General features: G+C 37.5%; 1 protein-coding gene across 3 annotated transcripts in view; it reads left to right on the top strand.

The window, feature by feature from the left end:
- The window catches only part of GAS8 (growth arrest specific 8), a 517,118-nt gene that overhangs the window by 44,204 nt on the left and 448,184 nt on the right, over window positions 1-24,730 (top strand). For all 3 annotated transcript variants that reach the window (XM_044081740.1, XM_044081739.1, XM_044081737.1), the window contains one exon: window positions 10,775-10,972. In XM_044081740.1, the coding sequence (XP_043937675.1) occupies window positions 10,775-10,972 (198 nt within the window). The remainder of the gene's footprint in view (window positions 1-10,774; window positions 10,973-24,730) is intronic.

Below are 24,730 nucleotides of genomic sequence, written 5' to 3' on the forward strand. Positions count from 1 at the left end.
TCTTCTGATACTTCTCCAGAACATCCCACTGAAGAAGTCCCTAGGAAGAGGAAGTGCAAGAGGAGGCACTTGGACTCCCCTCAGGAGTCAGTCAAGAGGATACTGATTTCGATGAAGGGGAAGGGTCCCTAAGATCACCATCTGATGATGTCTCATTCTGAGACATTTTAGAGATCCTTAAATAAATGGATGATTGGTTGGTCTACCAATAACCCATCTCAAGAAGAATCGGTATTCCTGGAGGCATTTAGAACTGGCCCATCTACTTCCTGGGTGACTCCGTCCACTGATGAGCTCATTGATTTGATCTCTCAGTGGGTTTGGAAGGAGCCTGATTCTGTTCAGCCAATCCCCAAGAGACCAGTTAGGATCCTGGCACCACCAAAGGAAAGGAGATTCTGGAACAAATGAGAACTAGTGGATGATATGGTCATAGCAGCAGTCACCAAGAAAGAACTCACAGAATAGTGTTCCTCTGTTCATCCCAGCAGGGAGTCTAGGGCACTGGACAGATTTGGGAAGCATGTGTATGCATCATCGACCTTTCCACTCAGGTCTCTGAATTACTTGGCACACTTCACAGGATTACAGAAGGACTTGATCAAAGAATTTTCAAAGTCTTTCTCAGGGACCAGTACTTATGAGGCAGAGATTTCTGTTGCTTAACAGCTGGTGACCCTTCAGTCAATTTCAAATTCATCCATAAGACTCCTATCACATGCAGCTGAAGGAGCCTCCAGGGTGGCATGTTCAGGTATTTCTGTCAGGAGGCATGCCTGGATGCACTTGTGTGATTTTGCGGAGCCCTTCAAGTCATCTTTAGTCAATGCTCTCTTTGACAGAAGTTTGTTATTTTGGCCCAAGCTTAAAAACACACTTTCCAGGTGCGAGCAAAATGGTAGAACCCTATCTGCAGTGGGAGTACATTTTTCAATTCCTCAAAGATCCTTGTCAAGGAATCGGAGAGGTGGTCAAAAAATGTGGTTCAGGAAATTCCAGGGTCCATTCCATGACCCACATGGAGAGAGTTTCCCCAGGGGCAGAGGTGGGAACTTGAACTCAAATGAGGAGACTGCCCTTGTGGCAGAGGAGGCTTGCAGAACCAGAGGTCCAGAGACTCTAAAGGAGGCCTGATTCCTGATTCCCCACCTCTGGAGGCAGTTGGGGGTTACTTGTATCTGTACCAGAGAACCTGTCTAGACATTACAAAAGATACTTGGGCGCAGAAGATTATTTCCAGAGGTTATATAATTCCTTTTTCCATATACTGCGGTGGTGGTGCTGCGGTAGCATTGTCGCTTCACAGTAAGACGTCCTGTTCGATTCTCAGCTAGAGCGTCTTCTGTTTGGAGACATGCATGAATGGCCGTACCTTTGTTGAAGGTTGTGCGTCAGGGCCGGCAACTCGGCACATAAAAATCTACTGCCAGTCATTAGCGGACCGGAGTTCTGCTGTGGCGACCCCTAACTGGGAAAAGCTGAAAGACACAACAACAACAATATAATTCCCTTTTCCTTACCTCCTCTGTCCGTGATCAAAATTCCTGATGTCTCCCCCAGTCAGAGGAAAACAGCAGCTCCTGAAATACAAAAGCTGTTAAAAATAAAAAAAAAAAAGGAGTCATCCAAGAGGTCCCCCAAACCAGAAAGTATCTGGAACTTACTTAAGATTCCTTTTAGTGCCAAAGGAAACAGGGGACTAGAGACCAATTTTGGATCTCAGCGTTCTGAACAAATCTGTTCAGCATACCAAGTTCCGGATGGTCATGGTTCTGTCCATTTTGCCCTTTCTGCACAAGGATGACTGGATGTGTTCAATAGATCTCGAGGACACATACTATCACATAAGAATGAACAGGTGGTCTAGGAGATATCTATGCTTCCGGCTAGGAGACAGTCACTACCAATTCAGAGTACTGCCCTTTGGTCTCACTACAGCCCCCAGAGTGTTCACCAAATGCATGGCAGTAGTAGCAGCTCACTTGAGACTGCAGTGTGTCATTGTATTTCCATATGTAGATGACTGGCACATAGCTGCTGCATCTTCTAATAGCAACTCAAGACTATGTACTCCAGATTTGTTCCAATCTAGGAATTACAATCAGCCACGACAAATCTCAAGTTCAACTGTCAGAAGTTAGAATTTATAGGGACCTTCTTCAAATACAATGTCAATGGCAGCTTATCTCCCTTTGCCAAGGGTTCATACTATTTGTTTTCAAGTTAACAGAATAATTCAAAACTCATTCCTGTCAGCCAGACTAATTTTACAGACCCTGGGATCGATGTCCGCAGCAATAGTTCTAGTTCTGCTAGCAAGATACCATATGAAAATTCTTCACTGGACATTAACAACCCAGTGGTCCATTCTACATCAACGTTTGTCCACCAAAATCAGTATAACTCAGGCCTGCAAAAATTACCTTTGGTGGTGGATTCACTCAGATCAAATTTTTACAAGGTCCTCCATTCATCCTCCCTCAACCCAAGGCCGTAGTGACCATGGACGCTTCCCAGATCGGGTGGGGAGGTCATTTCTTGTGGAAGACTGTTCAGGGCACTTGGTCTTATGAAGAGACCAACACACACACATCAGTGTTCTGTAAATGAGAACAGTACTGCTAGTATTGCAGGAATTCCAAGACTCTCTCTCTTCCAGAACCATTGTAATTGAAACAGGCAGCATGTTTGTAGTATTACATCAACAAACAAGGAGGAATCAAATCTTACTGCTTGTGTCGACTCGAGAAGCTATGAGAGTGTAGCAATGGGCGATCTCTTGAAATTGATTTCTGATAGCAACACACATACCGGGGGAAATCCAAAGTGATAGCAGGCAAATTGAGCAAGTCCATGCTACTCTCTCAACAGAAAAGTGGCGAAAATTATATTCTGCCAATGGGCCCAATCATACTGCGACCTATTTGCATCTTCCCTGAACACCAAGTGCAGCAGGTTCTTTGCCCTAATCCCCCTCACTGGGGAGTCACCAAGAGACACTCTCCTTAACAAATGGTCCTCTGTGCTTACCTTCCAACTCCCTTAATCCCCAAATTCCTACAGAAAGCATCCCGATTGAAGAGCACAGTCGTCCTCATTGTCCCTTATTGGCCTTGGCAAATTTGTTTTCCCTTTTTTCATCCCACAAAGCTTCCACAAGAAAAATTTACAAGAGGAAATGGAAAAGATTTGTCCTTTGGATGCAGCAACAAGACATGGATTCCCTTTCAGCACCAGTACCAACAATTCTTGAATTCATGGCTTCTAGTTTTAGTGATGGGGCTAGTCCGTCAGTGGTTAAGGTTCAGTTAGCTGCCATCTCCAATTTCCATATTGGAGTTGATAATCTATGCTGGCTTCTTCACATCTTTGTAAGGCATTTATAAAGGAACCTTTCTACTCAAACCTCCCCTTTAAAGATCCTACTACACCATGGGATCTGAATTTAATGGTACAGGCCCTAACTCAAAAACAGTTTGAACCACCTGCAAAATGTGATTTGAAATATTTGACTTGGAAAACTATATTTGCAAAGCAAAACTTTGTCATTCAACCATACCAAGAAAAGCCCAACAAAATTGTGTTCCTCCAAGCTCATGCACAATAACATAACATCAGAACACAACTATGTGCAACAGTAAACAGCAATAACACAACAACAGTGAAAGAGCCAACCAAAGATCAGAAGCTATAAACATGCACAATACATCCGCCGTTTTCACCATGCATCTCCATCAACATTATATAATCAGTCCTTTCAGTCTGACCATCCTTTCATCACCATTGACCTTCCAACCACTGCTACCTGTAGTCCTGAGCATCCATAGCATCATCCAGTCCAACATTCTTTCTTCTGACCCTCTCCAACCACAGTCTTTCAACCACCTCTACCTGCAGGGCTGACTGACCACACCATCACCAGCAACTACCAAGTCCTTCCTTTCTGCCGACACCACCGATCTTCACAGACCACCATCCAGACTGTCTCCTTCTCCTTTTCCATCACTCTAACCCACTGCTGCATTCAAGGAGTCCATTTCCAAAACCAAGCAAAATTCCACTTCCTGCACTCCACATCAGCTTGATCACCATTGCAGGCCCCAACTTCCACCGCTCACGCTATTCTGTCAGAAAAACAGTATATAATTCTAATAGCCGTAACATCTGCTAGGAGAGTTTCAGAACTTCAAGCCTTATCCTCTAAGCTTCCTTATTTAATTTTTCATAAAGATAAGGTGTCCTTAAGAACCAATCCTTCCTTTCTTCCTAAGGAGGTGTTAGGATAACATTACCATCCCTGTGTTCTTTCCAAAATTTTAAAAGAAAGGTGAATACATTTTGCATTTATTAGATGTTCACAGACAGTTATGTTTCTTTCTTCACAGATCAGAGAAATTTAGAAAATCAGATCATTTATTTGTATCCTTTACAGAAATGAGAATTGATCAACCAGTTACCAAAGTAACCTTATCAAAACTGGTAACAGATTGCATTTCCTTTGCTTATATCAAGTCTGGTCTGACCTTGTCTAAACCTTTAACAGTCCATTCAACTAGGTCCATGGCAACTTCATCATTTTTTTTATCCAGGTCTTCCATGGGTGATATTTGTGCAACTGCGATGTGGGCAAATCCTCATTTTTATTACTCATTCCAAGTTGGATCTGGTCTCTAGGGGAAGAGCAGCCATCAGCTCAACAGTGCTCAGAAATACCCATCCTTAGAGTCCACCCAAGATTCAGGTAGCTGGAGACTTTGTCCCACTTGTTGAGGAATGAATGAAAATTGACAACATCAGATAAAAAAGTTATGTATTCGCCATAACATTCCATCTGTGTTGTCCATTTTCATTCTTCCTCAACTCCCCTCCTTTAAGGCCCCTACCCATTTTCTCTTGATGACTTCTGGAAGAAAAGGAGAGACTTATAGGAACCAAAGTTCCTTCTATTTGAGCTCCAGTTAATGGCTTTCTTTCTTAAAGCTATAAATTCATTGCGTCATACAATAAGAAGCTGCAAACAATATCTGGAGAATTAGGGGGACTCCTGCACTATGGGTAAGGGAGGAGCTCGAGAGCTTGTAGTATCCACTAGCTGCAAAACAGTGTCCGAGTCCGGTCCAAGGATCGGATCAGAACCCATAAGTTGTGGAAGAATGAAATGGACAACACAAATGGATTGTAATGGTGAGTACATATTTTTTTTTCTTTTGGTGTTTTTCATAGCTGTGGGTAGAATGAATTCACCAGTGGATGGGCGAAGTGGTGGCAGAAGTGCAGGTGTTGTACCAAATTATAGTACTAAAATGGGAACCAAGTCATAGAAAAGCTCTTTTTTATTTTACCATCGGTCTTTCATACCTTCCTCATCTATGGTCATGAGTTTCGGAGTGTAACTGAAAGGATGAGATAATGGATATAAGTGGTCAAAATTAAGTTTCTTGACAGGGTAGTGGGCTTGATTGCTCATGGCAGCTTGGGATCCAGGAGAATCTTTGAATATAACTTTTGGTCTTCTGAGCTGAACTGAGCCATTTGAAGTAGTTTGGGCACTTTGTAAAGATTCTGTTCATGGCTCCCACAACAAGGAGGCTCTGGAACAGAATCAAGTCACTCTGTAGAGTTTGTGTCTTTCATTTTACCAGATATGCTTAGAAGTCCAGCCTAATAAACTGAGGACTGTTGCTGGAGACAAGAAAATGTAGGCTTTTCTGCTGCTTGTGTTACTTCTGTACAGCTTAAGAGGCCAAGAAGTTCAGCAACTGGATAATGGATAGGTGTGATGCATGTGAGAATTGTGTCTACTGGCTCTCTTCCCTAGTTTAGATTAGGTGAACCTGGAGACTGTAATATCTTTAACTCATGTTGAATTTGAAGTGATTTTACAGCAGGAGATGTTGTGTGGAAGAAGTTTGTTTGTATATATTGGTTGTAAACCATACATTTTTATTTTACATGATACCATATCTAAATATGAATTATGATGACACTCTGCTGGAGTTTTTATCCATAGAAAGAAAGAGTTTAAGCTAGACACTTTGGATTACTTTTATAGCATCATTTTATTCTTTAAGTCTGAAGTCCCTGAGGTGGAGTTTAGGAAGCAGACTTGGCTTTCATTTACTGTCAGCCTTATCCAGACAGCTTACTGTCTATATTCAGGACTTATGTTTTTCATATTGATGTTCTTTTCTAGAAAGTTAGATTGTAGACTCAAGACCCAGAAAAAAAAGAGATGAGACTTAGATGCTTTGTTGGGCTCTTTTGAAGTGAGGTCAGAGTATAAAGAACATGTGTTGCTCAGCTTGTTGTAAAACCCTTTTGGCTTTTGGTTTCTGTCTGTGGTGTGCACATGTTTTTCAACCAGTGCTATTATCCTATCTTATGTGATTTCTGAACTCAGAAAATAATTTATTTTGGAGTAATTTTTGGTGCTGATATTTCCTCTTTGATTCAGTAGTTGGAAACTGAAGGTAAAGCTAAGGAAAGAGTCCTTGTCTAATGCTTTTAATGTAACAGATCATGTGGAACTGGGTAGGTGGTTACCTTTTTGTAACAAGAAGTCCTTTATTTGGAGCTTCTCTTTTAGAAGATAGTCCTTCAGAATGAGACATAATGGGAGGAATGCTTTTCATTTAGTCGAAGTAGTGAGACCCAAGAATCGCACTTTTTTTTAAGGTCTGGACCTCTTGCCTGTGGCAAAGGTGATTCCCATAAATGAGTTGGTGTATCCCCTCTTGCAGGCTTCCCCCTCTCTCACCTTCTCTGTGGAATGTTCCTTCTATAAAGGGGTCTACATCTTATCGTTCAGCACTTAATTTTTGAACACCTAATCGTCGAACCCTAACTTTTGAACTTCCCATTCACTGAATGACCTATTCATTGAACTGGAATTCAGCAAAATATTTTACTTGGCCAACACCATGACATGTAAACTTTTTTATATATTTTTGAAAGGGGGGCTGTACCCCTCTGCACTCCCACACCCCCTGCAAATTAAATATACCAAGTCTGAGATTGCATTACAATGAGGTAATGGGTAAATAACAGCCAGTCGGCATGTCAGTCACACACTATTTTTCTCAGGATGGCCAAGTTACATCTTTTGATGATTTCCAGTTCAGTGATTTAAGTTGTTCGACGATTGGGTATTCAATATGATATGTACCCCCTATAGAGAAGATTTCAGGGATTTGAATCAGAATATCAAGATTCTTGAGCAAGTGGAAAAAAATTTCATTGGATTTTTATTGGTACATGTGCTAAAGGTGTGTGTGGGGGTGCAGGTACAGAGTATACATTTTCTCTAAACAAAACAAAACCAAACCCACATATTATTTCAGTGATGTCCAGGAGGTTTTTCCCCCCAAATGAGACTCTCCTGAAGAAAATATTAATGTAAGAAGAGATGTAAAATTTTTCTTTTCCTCTCAAAGGCTAAGGCTATTTCAGATTCTTACTTATAGCTTATTTAAAATGGGTTAGTGGAGACAAATTTTATATCTTGTTAACCTCCGCAAACATGTTTCTGTAAGAAAGTTCAGCGCAGTGACTCTCCATACCTTATTTTTTCTCCTGCATGGGATACCTATATGGAGATCATAGATTTGAAGGATATGCTGTTGCACATTCCAGGAGTCAAACCTCAGAGATTTCAAGTAGAGCTACAATATCCCTGACAGTCAAACCCATTAATTTGAATGGGAGATGTATATTGTTTTTAACTTTCACCAAGGCTGTATGACCTCAGAGTCAGTTATATTAATTTAGTGGGTATTGGAGCTTGCCCCCACATAGCTTAAAGGTGTTATTTGTTGCCGTTTACACTACATGGGTTTGACTCTATATTTTTCACTTAAAAGTCCTTTGCTGAGGCAGATGCAAGAGATAATTACAGTATTTCATTGGTCTGTAGCTAATTCATGTCTGACTTTTACTGTACACTTTGTGTGCAACTGTGACTGACGTGCCAGCTGTTTATTATAGTTTTTTATTGGAAGAACAAAAAGTGACATTGGGCAAACATGTTTTTATATATTGTCTTGCAAGCCATTGATACCTAATTGCCTCAATACAAGACTGCTGCTACCAATATTAAAAGCAGAGGTGGTGGTGATGTTTAGATAATTCTTGAATAAACAGACCAGTAATCAGTTAATGTTTTACCCCCAGCTGTGACTGAAATAGGTTCAGTGTTCTGCCCCGGTTAACAAATTAAAAATACACGTTTAACATTTTTTATGCCCTTTGTAGCTGAGGATACTGAGCAATCAGTACAGTGCATAAAAACTAACAGAAATATAAATTAATACTCAAATAACAAATGTGAAAAGTTACAGAGGAAATCATTTAGTTTGGAAAACCCTAGCTAAAGAAGAGCTCTTCAGCAGCTTTGTGAAAGCTGTAGCAGTGAAGAACCCCTTTAAGCAGCATGGTAGGTAATTTCAAAGGATAAATGCTGCTAGTTATTAAATCTATTGAGATGGAATGGCCCTTTGAATTTCTAGCAGTACCCTCTGGCAGATAAGAGGCTCCTGTAGAGGCTAGTAGTGTTTAACAAAATCTTTAAGGTAATTATGTTGTTGGTCATATAGGACGATGTGTACAAAACTTGTATAATTTAAAAGAACGTAGTTCTGTTCATCAGCGGCACTAATTTTGAAAGCTGTGTTCTAAGTTTAACTGATTGAAAAAGGAAATTTAAGATCTATGAGTGCTAAATTTGGCTTTCTGAATATGGTTGCTACAGTTTTTAAATACCCCTTTCCCCAGTATGTACTGATTATAATAAATAGGAGGTGTATAGCCAGCTCAGTAGTGGAGAAGGATGAAGCTCTGACTATGACACCAGGCAGCCTGAGTTTCATTACAGACCTAGGCACTGGAGGAGCCAGTACAGAGTGAGAGAGAGAAATGATAAGGTGATGCTTTCAGTCTTCTTTTGTGATGAGGATGAGGAAACATGCAGGAATGTGCCGAATGTCATGGCTTCTGGTTAAAACTGGAAGTGGATGACAGAGTTGTTAGATGGCAAAATATGGAAGGTGGGTCAGTTGACTGCAGTACTGAGTAGGTAGGGATAGCTCCTCTCCCTCATAATGCCCATTGCACACCAGTTCATGAAATGTTTCACCCACTGTGCTTCAGAGTAGGGCTTGTACCCTCTCTCTCTCATGAAACCCTCTGCTTTTGACCTTGGATCAGTAGCCTGATCCTAGGTCACCTGGAGTGCAGTCAGAACTTTATCCTTTTCAGCATGGGGCCACATTACATGATATTTGATTGAAGGTGGAAGGTTAAAACATTTGACCAAACTGGCCTTTCAGTGCTTTCATCATTTTACACCCCTCCAATTTTTGCCTTCGCCAACACTCCACCTTCACCTCTCCCATAACCTTTTGAATGGCTCTGTGGATTGTTTCTCTGTCACCCATTCCAGTAGTCCATTGCTTGGGTTTGCAGCCATCTCTTATGAACAGTTAGTTTTTCACATCTAGAGAGCAGTTGATCCCTACTGTCTGTAGTCTGTGACCCCACTTCCCCTCTATCCTTTTTGTTCACTCTAGCCTCCTTCACATTTTCATAACCATGTATGCCCATATCAATCTGCTTACTAGAGCCCTCCACATCTCATTGACCTGGGGATTCAGCTTATCTCCTGGCCATGGATCGACCCTGGGGAAGGAGGAACAACACAGGAGTAAAGATGTAAATGTCTCCTGTTTAGGGAACTACCAGTTAGCCAGTCACTTCTAATAAGCATGCAGGTCAGCCTTGGGGAGTGTGTGGGGTGATGGGGGTTATGCCAGAAAATGGAAAATCCCTCATAGCTGCCTGGATAACAGCCTTGCCCACATCCAACACTTGCCCCAGCTATGAGGAATGAATGAGTATGTTCCTGGTACAGACTTAATAGTTACTATGCAGAGAGGGTAGGGAAAAAGAATATTAAAAATAGTGTTGGGAAATATCTCCAAACAGATAAAAACATATTTCATCTTAGGCATAACTGTTTCACAGAAAGACTGGTAGAGAAGTGGAACTGGGTAATGAAGAGCAATCATTGGAGATGTTCGACAGAACAAGAGGTAGGTGGAGTAAAGAGGAAGAGCTGAAGAGATGGGACATTTGCAGGGTACTAGACACAACAGTGATACAGAGTAGATAGGTATTGTCTTTCAGTATTATGTGTGCATAAAACTATATTAAACTCTCTTGCATTCTGTATATGTACTACAGACATACGCACACACATTTTAACAATGATGTAATGTTTTCTGATTTCATAAAATAAATTATTATGGCAGCTTTTTATAAATTATTGGGTGGGTACTGAGTAAAATGTAAGAAAATTGCTTTTCTTGTCCGCACTTTTTGCATTTTCATGCAGTATTACTGTGTGATTAATAACCATTTAGCTGTACAGACTAGCACAGTACAACATACTAAATCTCAGCACTAGTTTCAGGGCATGTCCATTTTTCTTTTATATTTAAGTTGACATGCATTTTTTGTTATTAAAATTTAACTGTATTTTAAAGTGTCTTGATGTTACACTTTCAATTTTATCTTTGGGATTAGCATTATATAAAAAGAGTGTTGCACTATGATATGTCTAGGGACAAAAAAGGTGTCACAGTGGTACTGCTAAGGTTTTATCTTAAATGGCTGCTTGAGTTGCTTCCAGGACTGTTGTTTGAACCTGAGAAGGTAGGTGCTATCTTTTTATTTCAGTCCATTATGCTTTATATTTTTTATTGTCATTGCATTTCTGCAGCTAGAAGAGCATATTGTGCGTCTGCGGGAGGAGCTGGACAGGGAACGAGAGGAACGTAACTATTTCCAACTAGAACGGGATAAAATTCATACGTTTTGGGAGATAACACGTAGGCAGCTTGATGAGAAAAAGGCAGAGCTACGCAACCGAGACCGGGAGATGGAGGAAGCAGAGGAAAGGCACCAGGTGGAAATCAAGGTAGGACATTTCATCAAGAATTAATGCTATTAACAAATGGATAACTACTCTCTCCTGTCAGTCTGTTATTTGAGTAGTCGTTCCCAAGATGCTTAAGTTGTGAATTTACTAAAGCTAACAGGTTCAGTTATTATAACAATATGAATATGTTAGACTGTCCAATTCATCTGTTAACATGCAAATGCAATATGACCTCATTTCTGGGGATTGGGAGGGATATCTTTATTTTTTATTTTTATTATCTCTGTGTTTGTTGTGAGAAGTAGATTTTGGCTGCATGATGTATTTATCCACTTTCAAGCTACCATAAAGTAAAATCTAGAGGGATTTCCTTCATCCAGGTTACCATTCATAGAATCACTAAGGCCTGCCTCATATTCCTGTGGTCATCTACTAGCATATGTCTATAAATCTTCCCTCCTCAAATATATCCAGTGTTTTCCTTTTGTGGGTTGATTGATTTTCCTGAAATGAGCCCTTAGTAGCATTGACTTATATTTAGAGAGGTTAATGTCGGATGTTGGTTTGTACAAGGATGACAGTTTAATCATGGCAGTCAGTATAAACTTTGTTTTCGTGCCTGGAGAGTTTAGACTTACAATGCTGTAAGCATTCAACATTTATATTTCGATCATGTAGGATTTTGAGCTTCAGAAGGGGATCCATATGTGTGTGTGTGTGTGTGTGTGTGTGTGTGTGTGTGTGTTTATGTGTGTGTGTATATATATATATATATATATATATATATATATATATATATGGATCACCTTCAGATGCCCGAAATCGCGTTTCACCGACACACAAATCACCGACACCAAAAGACCGACAACAAAAAATACCGACAACGCAAAACACCGAAAACCATTACACCAACACACTACACGTAAACAACACAGTACACTACATAACATATCCACTATCCCTAACCCAAACCCTAACCCTAAGGTCCGACACTACCGCACACTTACCCTACCTGCACCCTAACCCTAACTCACTTACCCACCCCTAACCCCAAGGTCAGACACTACCGCACACTCACCCTACCTGCACCCTAACCCTAACTCACTTACCCACCCCTAAACCCACAGTCCCTCACTATCGCACACACACCCTACCTGCACCCTAACCCTAACTCACTTAACCCACCCCTAAACCCACAGTCCCTCACTATCGCACACTTACCTGTCCGCTCCCTAACACTAAATCCCTCACTGTATCGCACACTTACCGAGTCCATCGGTTTCTCACCTTGTCAGTCATCTGCGTTGTCGGTGTTTTTGTCCCGTCGGATTCCGTGTTGGCGAAACGCGTTGTCGGGCATCTGAAGGTGACCCATATATATATATATATATATATATATATATATATATATATATATACACATACATATGTATGTGTGTGTAGGATGCACACTGTGTGACAGACAAAGAAATGAGGACATAAGAGCAGAAGCTAAAGTAGCTCCAGTTGCAGAAAAGATCAAGGAACACCGATTACTGTAGTTTGAACATGTGCAGAAAAGCAGAAGACAGACTGGTGAAGAAGATTTGGAAAAAAAAGGAAGAAGGTAACAGGAAATGAGGACATCTAGCAAAGAGGTGGATGGATTGTGTGAAAGAAGATCTGCCACAGTTAGGCATGAGTGTTGAAGAAGGCAGGAGTGTGGCATTGAATCAAGAGAGATGGTGGCAGTTAACACAAAACCTCAACCCCATGTAGAAAAATGAGAAAAAGGGGGCAGATGATGATGATGATGATGATAGTGTGTGTGTATGTGTGCGTTATATCTAAAGAGATAGCTAGAGAGAGAGAGAGAGAGAGTATGGATGTAGAGGATGCAGCCTTCCATATTAAGGGGTGTAGGCTGGTGTGCTTTCCTGCAAAAAAAGTTATATTTTCTGTGAATATTTGTCCTGAATGCTATTTGCATGGCGGATGTTTCACTTAAGTGTGATCATTATTTTGTGATGCGATCACAAAATTCACACATTTCTCAGGCAGCCTTTTTTTGTGTGGGTGAAGTTCCTCTACCCCTGCATGGATTACTGCACTCCCTGAGCACCCCTGTTTGCACGGAATAGCTGAGAAGTCAGTGAACATCAGTATAAGTTGTACTACTGTTGCTGTGTTCTCTGTCACTCTCTGGGACTCAGCCCAGCAGACAATGAGTGATTAAAGGGATGTTGTGTGAGGAAGGCACTTTTTCCCCCAAAAGCATTTGTATTAAATTTTAATAAACATGGTCATAAAGTATTAAAAATAAACAATATAAAACATAATAACTATTTACACTATATACAAACATCCATGATAAACATTTGTTTTATCCAAGAAAGGTAATCAGTATTTATCTAACAATCTCTCCAATTTTTGGCAAGCTAGTCTTTTTTTGTGTTACATTTGATGATCTCTGATAAATAGTTTGCATTTCTTTTTTTACATACAGATTTTGCTATTGAAATAAACTCAGTAAACATAAGATATTGCTTATTTTTCCAGTTCAGTGTGATTATTTTTTGACCAATAGCTAGAATTAACCAAAGGATAGGTAACTGATGTCTAGGAATTACACGTGGGGTAGGGACACTGAATAATACCAAAGAGCTAGTAATTTGACAGGTGTCAGACCACAGGGCTTTTGCAAAATTTCTAAAATCACTCCAGTATTGTGAGAGAGTTCTACATTCAATGAACATATGAACCCAGTTGGCTGCAAGAATATCACCACACCTCCAGCATTTGCTTTCATTACTCTTGGTTATTAGGCCAATTCTGTGTGGAGTGTAAAAGCTTCTATGAATAAATCTCCAGGTGTATAGTCTCCAATATAAAGTTGACAAAGTCTTTTTTATTGAGTTTAATAACTGTTTCTTATTATCGTTGGATAAAGGTTCACCATTAATCTTTATGGAGTAATTCCAAAAAGCTTGGTCAAAAGTAATCAAGTCTTCTCATAGGATTTTATATACAGGTAATATGCTTAATTTATGTTCAATGTTCATCGAACTACATCATATGAATAGTTGTATCAATCTTGGTATAATATCAGTTTCCAGATTTATTGACACACACACTTTATTTTCAACAAACTGTCTTAAAGATTGAATACAGAGACAATTATCTTGACAGACATATCTGGCTAAGAGAAAGTTCATTGGTTGGATGTTCTTATTGTCTATAAACTGGCGCCAAAACTTTAGATTATTCACTTTAAGATTCCTTTGATATTTGGGAAATGTAATGAAAAAGGTATTCTTTAAACTAGAATTGTTGTTGATTATATTTTTGAAAATATAAAATATTTGGTTTATACCATGTGAGAAGTGCTTAAATGTCTTATTATATAAGCAATATTCATGGAGTATCCAAAATGTTTTGTTAATTCCAAAGGTTTCCGAGTTCTCAGAGGAAGTTATATGTATTTCATGTAGTTGTTTCTAGCTAGAGGTGTATATAGATGAAATCCAGTGTAGTATTATGTTAATAATAACAGATTTGGAATATAATTCTATGTTAGGAAAGCCAATCCCATTACTGTCCCAGGCTGTAACATGCCATTTATAGTCTATTCTTGGTTTCTTTGAGAACCATAGAAAAGTTAGTAATAGGGAATATATTTGTTTAAAGAATTTCTTAGGAGGAGGTAAAATCAATCATTGTATGTAAAATAAAATCTTGGGCAAAATAATAATTTTTATTAATGTAAGTCTGTCTTCCATGGTGAAAAACATTTTGTTCCACTATTTAGTCGTCACTGATTATAGCTACCAGTTTAGTGAAATTAAATTTAATAGTCTCATTCCATTTATTCTTAATACTTATTCCTAGATAATCTATCTTATCATTTTCCCAGTTGAATGTATTGCATTTTTGCAAATTGCTATTTATTTTCTTATTGATCAAAAGTGTTTTGGTTTTATTTTGATTAAAATTGAGCCCTGAGATTTTTCCAAATAGAGTTATGGCATTCATGAAATGTTGTAAAGAGCCTTCTATGTCACTGGATGTTAGTAGAATATCGTCAGAAAAAAGCTGAACTTTTGGACAGTATCCCTCATTAACTTGAAATCCTTTGATATTTGGGTCATTTCTAATAAATGAAGCGAAAGGTTTCACTGATAAAGCAAAAAATAATGGGGATAGAGGGCAACTTTGTCTAGTTCCCTTATGAATTTTTACTGGGGATGATAGACATGAACCATTCTTAACAAATGCTTTAGAATCACTATAAATATTTAGTATCAGTTTAGTGAAATCTGAAGTAAAGTTAAATTCTTTAAAGATTTTTTGTAAGTATGACCAACTAAGAGACTGAAATGCCTTATCAATATCCAGACTAATAATAGTTAATTGTTTCTTGATTTTTGTTTGCAATGTCTATTAGAGATAGTAGCTTAATAATATCGTTGTGCGCTTTTCTATGTAAGATAAAGCCAGTTTGATCAAAGTGTATTAGATTGGGTAATATATTCTTTAGTCTTCTGGCCAGGATAGACATGAAAATTTTATAATCAGTATTTAACAATGATATGGGACTATAGGATGCACATAGTTGGGGGTCCTTACCTTGTTTCAGAATGGGGGAAATTACTGAATACTTCCATGAGGGATGGAAAATTAAGTCTTGTTTTACCATGGAGAATGTGTTTAATAATAACTTTATTGTGTGCTCTGGAAGAATTGTCTATATTTCTGGGATTATCCCATCTAACCCTGGGGTTTTATTATCCTTCAGATTTTTAACTTGTTCTTTCACTTCTGCTAAGGTTATTTGTTTATTTAGGGTACTATTTTGTTGTTTTGATACTTTAGTCATGATATTTTCTTGTAGAAATGTATCTATTACATCGTCTGAATCTAGTGGTGATTGCATGTCATTGATTGACCAATAATGATTTCTAAAGCCTTCTAATATACCTCCTAAATCAGTTGTTCTTTTACTGTGTTATTATTCTTGTATTTAATTTAATTAATGTGATTTTGTTTACTAATTTGTTTGGATCTGATAGCTAGTTTATCTAAATGTCTGGGATTTACTGAATAGGACTGTAGTTTCATCTTTTCTAAGCTTATAGCAGTCTTATTATTCAATATTTCTAAATATTTGTGGTTTAGCTTAGAAATTTCAGTAAGTACTGCTTTATCATTTAATTTTAAATTTAGTTTCAACTTATCTATTTGGCTTGTAAATCAGAACGTTCCTTATCTCATTCCTTTCTCCTTTGAAAATACCAAGCTTTAACTCCACTAAAGGTGTGTCTTATCAGTATTAGTTTGTGCGCTGAATCGGAAAGAATAATGAGTGTATTGAAGTGAATTTTGAATTCTTAAATTATGTATGTCTCTAAAATTCATTGAGGCTATAAAACTGTTTACCTTTTTACCTTGTGTTGTTAGTTTAACCTTACTATTTTTAGAGGTGTCTTCATCTGATAACAAGCAATTGAAATCTCCCACCAGAATAATTTCTCCCTTTGCATGTAAAGTAATGAGATCCAAGTATTTCTTCACATATTTAGTTCCTAGACCAGGAATCCAGTATGAGTTTACCAGTGTGCAGCATTTCTTATTAACTTGTAGCACTACTAAGCTTAACATTTCATCTTTATCTGAAAAGGTGTTTAAAATTTTAGGTAGTGTATAAGTATTATTCCATAGTATAAGGGTACCTCTCCTTTTGGCTCTAAAGCAGGAATCTGTGAGAACTGTAAAACCATTAAATGATACTTTTTGCAAATCCTTCTCCAGCAAGTGGGTTTCCTGCAAGAAGATTATCTGAGCTCTGTGCATTTTAATGAATTTAATTAAACCAGCTCTTTTGACATTGTTATTTAAGCCATTAATATTTAATGATAAGCATGTATATATCATCATTTGTTAAAGTTATATTTAGAGCATCAATAATACCTTCCAAGTATAATGACTTGAAGTAATTCATGAATGTATGTAACATGGATGAGTCAAAAATCTTTAGAAACAAATTCTGAAACCAGTAACTAAGAAAACATGCATACATGGAACCTAAAGTTCCAGGTTTAGTTAATAAATTAACAAACCCACCCTTTAACACCATCTCACACACCAAAAACATACATAGATAGCTTCTGCTTTAAATGTAGTATATACAAACATTAAAGCATTTCCAAGGAAACTCAAACAAATATGAACATAAAAAGTCCATCAGGCAGTCACAGTGGAAAATAAGGAGTCAGTTTCACTAATTAACCTAGTTGCTTTATCGGCATAAGCTTCTAATACCTATATATTTTATACCTGTATTACAGTCTCTTGTGTTTATAACTGTAACAATACAGTAGTTATACCAGTTTGCTTATTTCCCCTTCCCCCTTCCCTTTTTATACCTTTATATGTTCAAGTGGACTGGTAGTCATGAATGGAAAGAAGAAAGGGAGGAAGAAAAAAAGGGGGGGCATATGTTGGTCTATTAATACTAACTGAACAGAATAGAGTGACCTAGAACATTTTAACAATCCATTCCTACAGTGTATGTGGTCATACAAAGATTTGAATCATAGTATCATAACTATCATTTAACTGAGTCTGATTATATTGCTTTAAATCTGCATCAATGAGAATACCTAATATAGATTAAAGTTGCTTAAGCATGAAAGTAGCAAAAGGAAAAGGAGACTTAATCCTATATATATCTTTGCATTCACAATATTAAAGAAATTGGTTGGTTAAATAGTCAAATATTAATATATTATTATTTAGGGCATGCTATCAAAGCAAAAAATGGTATCCTGTCAGACTTCAGTGTTTCAAAGCAACAGACATAGAGTAGAATTGAAATGCAATTTTCCTCACTAGACTAGTAAAATAATCGTTCCATTAAAGTCCTAGCTTCTTAAAAATACATATTTAAAGTGATTCCATACCTTTAGATGCATAAAAGATGAAAAAACAACCAAAAAAAAAACAGTTACTTTTTCTTCTAGTTTCATTTTATGCTTTACTTCCTGGTTTCCGAGTCATGTATATGTTCAAAGGTCATGTGATGTCATCGCTCACTGTGTTCTTGCTTCCAGCTTCTCTAGCTTGCTGCTAATGCCCTGCAGATCCTCATGCACATGAAGAAACAGAGGCTTAGAAAAGGCATTTTTGGCGGGAATTTCAAACAGCTACGTTTTCTCCATTCTAAAGAAGCATAAAAAGTGCATGAGCAGCCTCCACAGTGAAAAAGAAATATGTACAGCCCTTCTCTAAAAATGTTGGGAAAGTAAGATTTTCCCCATAAATCAATAATTTACATCCCTGAAACTTAATTAGGTTAAGAATTAAAATTAGAGGATTTAGTTAATGTAAAGCACTGAACGTTGATATATTACACTAAGAAATGCAGATTTTAAGTAAAGACATATATATTAATCAAGATATGAACTTCTTTCAAAAATGTCAAGGGGAAACCAAGCTAGCTAAACTAAAGCATCCTAAGGGCACTTTTGTTGTGGGGATTCCATACAGTGTAATCATAATAGACTAAACAGTAAAAAAGTGTTACCCCACCCCTAACACACATGAATGCTTTACTTTGGAAATCATGAATTAATTGTAAGATAGCATGACTTTTGTATCCCAAATGAATATATAATGAAGTTAATTGTGCCTTGGTTATAGTAAACATATGGTATGAAAGAAAAGAAAAAAATATATATATGTATATATGTATATATATATATATATATATATATATATATATATGTGTGTGTGTGTGTGTGTGTGTGTGTGTGTGTGTGTAGATATATATATACACACACACATATATATATATGTATATATATATATATATATATATATATATATATATATATATATATATGTATGAAAAATGTGAGGTAGTATATCATGTACTATTTCTAGTCTAGCAAAATACAGCACTTTGTGTTGCATATCCTTTTCCACTGTCTACATTTAATTTACCGTTTCCTGAATAAGCATATTCTAAACATCATTGTTAAATCTGTCTTATTCAATTGTAAGTGGTTTCCCATTGAGGATCCACATTTACTTAATTTCTCTTACCAGAATTAACCAGAAGTGAATTTAACAGTTTAAATGTTGCCTATTAACAATACCAGTATACCATGTGCTTATTAACAATACCAGTATACCATGCCAGAAGTGAAAGTTCATTGATATTCTTATCTTAGTAATACTCTTCCACTATCAGCGGGAATCCATGTCTCATTTCAATACTTGACCTTAAAAATATTTTTACATTGCATGCCACTTCTCCTGTTGTAAACCAAGTGACAGGTGGCCATTACCACTGTTTCGCTAACAAGCTTGAAGGAGCCCATGAATACTGTACCATTTTCACTTCTTTGGTACTGAAGGTATGATTTAACTTGCAATGCATAAAATTATGTTCTTCTCAGTGTTACAGCATTCTTGCTAATGCTGAGAATAGCCGAACATCCAAATAGCATAATGAAGACTTAGCTCCTTCCAGGTGCTGTACATCAGCCGATATTGAAGGATTTATGGACCACATTTCGGATAGTACTAACTTTTTAAAGTTTATGCATATACATACTCCTATCAGGCAGCACACTACTCAGAAGCAAAGATAGAAGTGATTAATGGGAGTTTTGCTTGTATGATTTATGGGAAGAATACTTTATCTTATTGTTGTCTACACTACATGAGCTGTCATCCATGGCACTGTAAGAACAATGTAGTTAAAGGACAGTATATTAGAGCCACCAGAATGTTTTCTAGGGATGAAGATATTATGGTGGAATTAAACTTAATGTCGGTTATGTTTTTAGAAAGCAGATACCATAGGAATCTTCTTTTCTACATTTAGGAAGAAGTAATTAAGAGTAGAGGGGTGCAATATAGTCCCTTTCTAAGTAGTTGTCTGGAAACGGACACTGAAAGAACCTTTCCCCCCTATGACACCCTCCAGTTTCACCAGTTCTGTAGTTTTCGAGTACAACAAGCTAGGTACATTAGTTAAAAAAGTCATGAGAGAATCAAAAATTGATGATGATATTATTAACACACTAGGGGAAACCCCGCAATTTACATACAAAATTGACAGAAACATTAAAGCTATACTAGACAGTGGCAGGAGTAGGGATGGTTGTAACATTAGCAAGATAAATGATTTTGCAACCACAAAATGTGGAAAATGCAGTTCCTGCCCATCTGTTTATGAAAAGACAAATATCACCTTGGAGAACTTAAATGCTGTGAAAGTCACTTTTGTCAAAGGAAACTGTGATACCAGAGGCTTGGTTTACTTAGCGGTATGCCGCACGTGCAAGGTATTTCACATAGGAAAGAATGAACATAAACTGGTTAAAAGAATTTACAGACATTTTTATGACATCAGGAAAGAGAACCAGAATAACACCCTATACAGGCATTCCTGTAAATGTAATGGCTTTTTGGGATTTTAATTTGGTATTGTTGAAAAAATACCCATAAAAGTTAGAGATGGGCAGTGGGAAAACAAAACTGCATGTAAGGAATTGATTTGGCAGATAAATCTAGATGCCTCCTCTCCCCCTCATTTGAATGACTGTATTTCAATACTCCTGGTTTTGAAAATGAGATCTGCCAAAATTGTGATTAGTGAGGTATTCCTATATTGTTCTTTTGTTTTTATATATTTGGTTCAAATTTTCCCATTTCTTTACTCCTATTTTTTATTTTTTTTTAGTACTACCACATTTCTGTTTCTTTTTCTAATTAAATTTTTGACTACTTGTTGTATGTATAGTACACCACAGTAGGTTAGTTTTTTTATGGTGCATGTGTTTTTATTTGAATTGATGCTTTTTTTAATAGATGGGTTCTTTAAATGATTTGTTTCTAATTAACAGTGTAAACTGTTTAATTAATGTTCAATTCTTAATAGTCATTAGAATGAATTTAAGATATCTTTCTAGTGTTCAGTATTCTGAAGAACTCCTAAATACTAGGATGAAAGCAGTTAATAAATATCCTTTATTTTTTGGATGTTATACTTTATTTATTCACTTGCACCGGTACAGTATGGCTATTGGGTTGTGCAGAGATGATGTGGACCTTTTCATGTTACAGGTTTATCTTTGGTTGCATGGACACACACCTTCTGGATTTATTCAAAATTTCCCTTATTTGGACAACATGCTGATTCATGACCCCTGTCAGCACATTCTTCTTCAGGATCTTGAATGCACTATGCTTCTCCTCTATAGGCTGGGGTTCACTCTAACTCTCAAAAAGGCTGTTCTTACCCCTTCCCAGAAAACCAAGTTTTTCTGAGTTGCAGGATGCAGACCTTGCTAATGATGGCCTTGCTTCCTCCTCCAAGGTATTTTACTTGACAGCTTACTATCAGTCTCTTCAACTGCAAGAGCTGTCTGCAAGCTTCTTCCAACAACATCAGGGTATAGGGGGTTTGGTCTACCCAGCATCAAGTGGACCATAATATAAAATAGGTGAGAGCTCTGATTCTGCTTTGCACCCTCTGTGGGTTCCAGGTCCTTTCAGAATTTTCACAGATGACACCATAGTTATAAGGTACATAAACACAGCGACCCAAATCTTACCTTCTTTTAGCAGGTTAGTTATTCAGGCTTGGGATTTTGCAGTCAGTCATCATATAACTCAGCAAGAAGTTTACTTTCCCTCAGAGCACAGTCTTGTGGCAGACAGTCTGAGCAGGAACTGAGCAGATCCTTACAAATGGAAGCTTCACAGGGAGGATTTTCTGGACATAGTAAATTAGTGGGGTACTACGTACGTAGATCTTTTTGTTTCACGTCTGAGTAGGCTACTCTCCCAGTTGTGTTTTCAGAGTGCCAAGACCTCCGGGTTGGAAAGTGGAAGCCATGTATTTTTCCTGGAAGAGGATGTTTCTGTACGGTCACCCTTGTCTTCCTCTGTTGTCAAAAGTCCTGCACAAAATCATTTGGGACAGGCCCAGAATCTTGCTGATGACTCCCTTTTGGCCCAGACAGCACTAATTCTCTCTTCTATTTCATCTGGCCAGGGGCAGTCATCAGAAGTTGTCTCAAAGGATGGATTATTCTCACACAGAACAAGGGATCTCTTAGTCACTTTCTTTTACTCACTGTATAATTGACTCTTTGGTTAGTAGGAGTTTTAGTCCTTTTAGATCAAAATTCTCTGAGGACATACTTTGGTTTTGCGGGATGCCAGAAAGGCCCTAGTAGAAAATCCTATGTTGCTAAATGGAAGAGCTTTTCTATTAGGAGTCATACTCATGGCCTGGACCCTCTTCTAGAGCTATTCCTATGGTGGTTTCTTATTTGTGGCATCTGCTCAGTTCTGACATGGCATACTCTTCTGTTTAAGCTCATTTGTTGGCCATTTCTGCCTGTCTGCCTTTATATCTGCCACTTGCATCTAGCGTTGAAGTTAAGCAATGTTTAGAAGGCATCCTTCATATTAAGCCTCCAAGAAAGCCTATTCCTCCTTCTTGGGACCTTAACTTTGATGTTTATTATATTGCTCACTGCTGCAATAGCCTTAGTTGTTTGGGTTATAATCTGGCAAGGATATAATATAGCCAACCAACTTCCAAAGCTTCGGGGTACCTTCCACGTGCTCAAACTGACAGGCAGCTTGAACTGAACTGACTATAAAAGACAAGTTTTGGCACAAAGCCCTTCGGAGCTTTACTGCTGATGAAGAGTATACTCCTCTGAGGCTTTCAAGGTTAGATGGTTGGCTTGTGCTTTCCTTTGCTGGGCAGATAAGTTCCCTTTGTGGAAAAAATCTGCCATTTTCTTAAATTTTGTTGATGTTTTATAACTTTCATCTTCAGGAAAGTTATTTTAAACCACTCACGAAGTAGAACACATACTGATACCAAAATAGGCGGTTCGATTACAATAAAGGCTGTCTTCCAATATCAAAGTGTTCGTTTCAGCAATAATCACATCCAGAATTCCAAAATCTAGACTCTTTATTATTAACTAACATTGAACAAGTGCAAACAAAAGAACTGGATTTAGCGCTTTCATCTCCATACCGGAGACCTCATCAGAATCAATTAACAGCACTTTTACCATTCCTTTTATATAAAATCAGAGGAAACAATTAGAAGCAATTAAAATTATTAAGTGTCAATCAAATAAAACATTAACATTGAACAAACTCATTGGCTGGCCATATTGATTAAAATTCTTTTGAAAACATAAGAGGTATATACTTCCTATATACCAACTGGAAGGAGGGGATTAAAAATGTATAAATATATATATAAAATATGTTAGGTGGTATATAAATGTTGGACATTTCAGTACTTAAAAAACATGCTTGAGTGTGCAACTTCATATTAAAAGTTAGTTGTGTAAGGGTGACATAAATGCTTTCTTCCATGTTGTAGTAAGTGCTTTTTACACATACCACCTCGTATTCATGTGCTAATATGCTTAAAATATAAAATATTGAAATATTAAATAATCCCTAAATATATAGAGAATTATTTCTTCCAAATATAAATCATATATAATGTATAATAATGTCATTCAACTAATAATATGTTGTACTTTATACAAGTTGGCTTACAAATACAAGTGAACCGCATCAGAGAAGCAGCTTCAAAGAAGCAACATCAGAAAAGCAGCATCAACTGGGCAACATCTGGAAAAACATCACCTAACACTGTCAATTAAACCTGTTGAAATGTGAAAATACTTCGGGACAATGGAATTGTCCAATATCAAATATGTATATAAAAGGTATACAAAATATATATAAGAGGTGAATTAAATATGTATAATATATAATAAATTATATGAATGGATATAAATATAATTATAAATATAAATATAAATACGTATCTGTAAATAGATCATGAATATACAAGTATGAATTGCATAAGGGCCTTATGTATTGGTATGTGAATATATATCCGGTATGGAGATGAAAGCGCTAAATCCAGTTCTTTTTTTTTTTGCACTTGTTCAATGTTAGTTAATAATAAAGAGTCTATATTCTGGAATTCTGGATGTGATTATTGCTGAAACAAACACTTTGATATTGGAAGACAGCCTTTATTAAAGTTATTTTAAATCTAGTAGTGTTGTGTTTAAATGCGGTGGTGGTGCTGCGGTAGCGTTGTCGCCTCACAGTAAGACGCTGTCCTGTTCGATTCTCAGCTAGAGCGTCTTCTGTGTGGAGACATGCGTGAATGGGCATACCTTCGATGAAGGTTGTGCGTCAGAGCTGGCAACTCGGCACGTAAAAATCCACTGCCAATCATTAGCGGACCGGAGTTCCGCTGTGGCGACCCCTAACCGGGAAAAGCCAAAAGACACAACATGTTGTGTTTAAATGGACTGCCATGAGATGATAAAGTACTACTAAATGGAACACTTATTTTTTTTCTGTCAGTTTAAAAGTGGTGCAAAGCAACAGAAAACAGTTTTTTTTCTGTGAAGAAATTGTGTTTTTTTAATTTTGTGGGGGCTGGTGTAGTGTTTTAAAGTGCATTTTACTATGTTTTTCTGTGGAAAAAAAAAACTTTTGTGGACTGATCATGTTTACTGGCAGTTGCTGTTTTCCCTGGGAAAGATGCACCATTTTTGGCTTGACCATGGAACAGAGTACTGGTTCCACGGTTGGTCCTTCTTCCAGCCACAAAAAAATAAAAATTAAGTAAACAGCCATTAGACCACAGCAGGGTAGCAATTTGCCTAAGTTGCAGGCAGGCGACTCTGCTGTGGTCATTTGTTGTACATCAACCAGTCATCTTTTGCCCTAGATCATTCT

Source organism: Protopterus annectens, chromosome 8.part1 (genome assembly GCF_019279795.1).
Source record: "Protopterus annectens isolate FY-2018-M chromosome 8.part1, PAN1.0, whole genome shotgun sequence".
Lineage (NCBI taxonomy): Eukaryota > Metazoa > Chordata > Ceratodontiformes > Protopteridae > Protopterus > Protopterus annectens.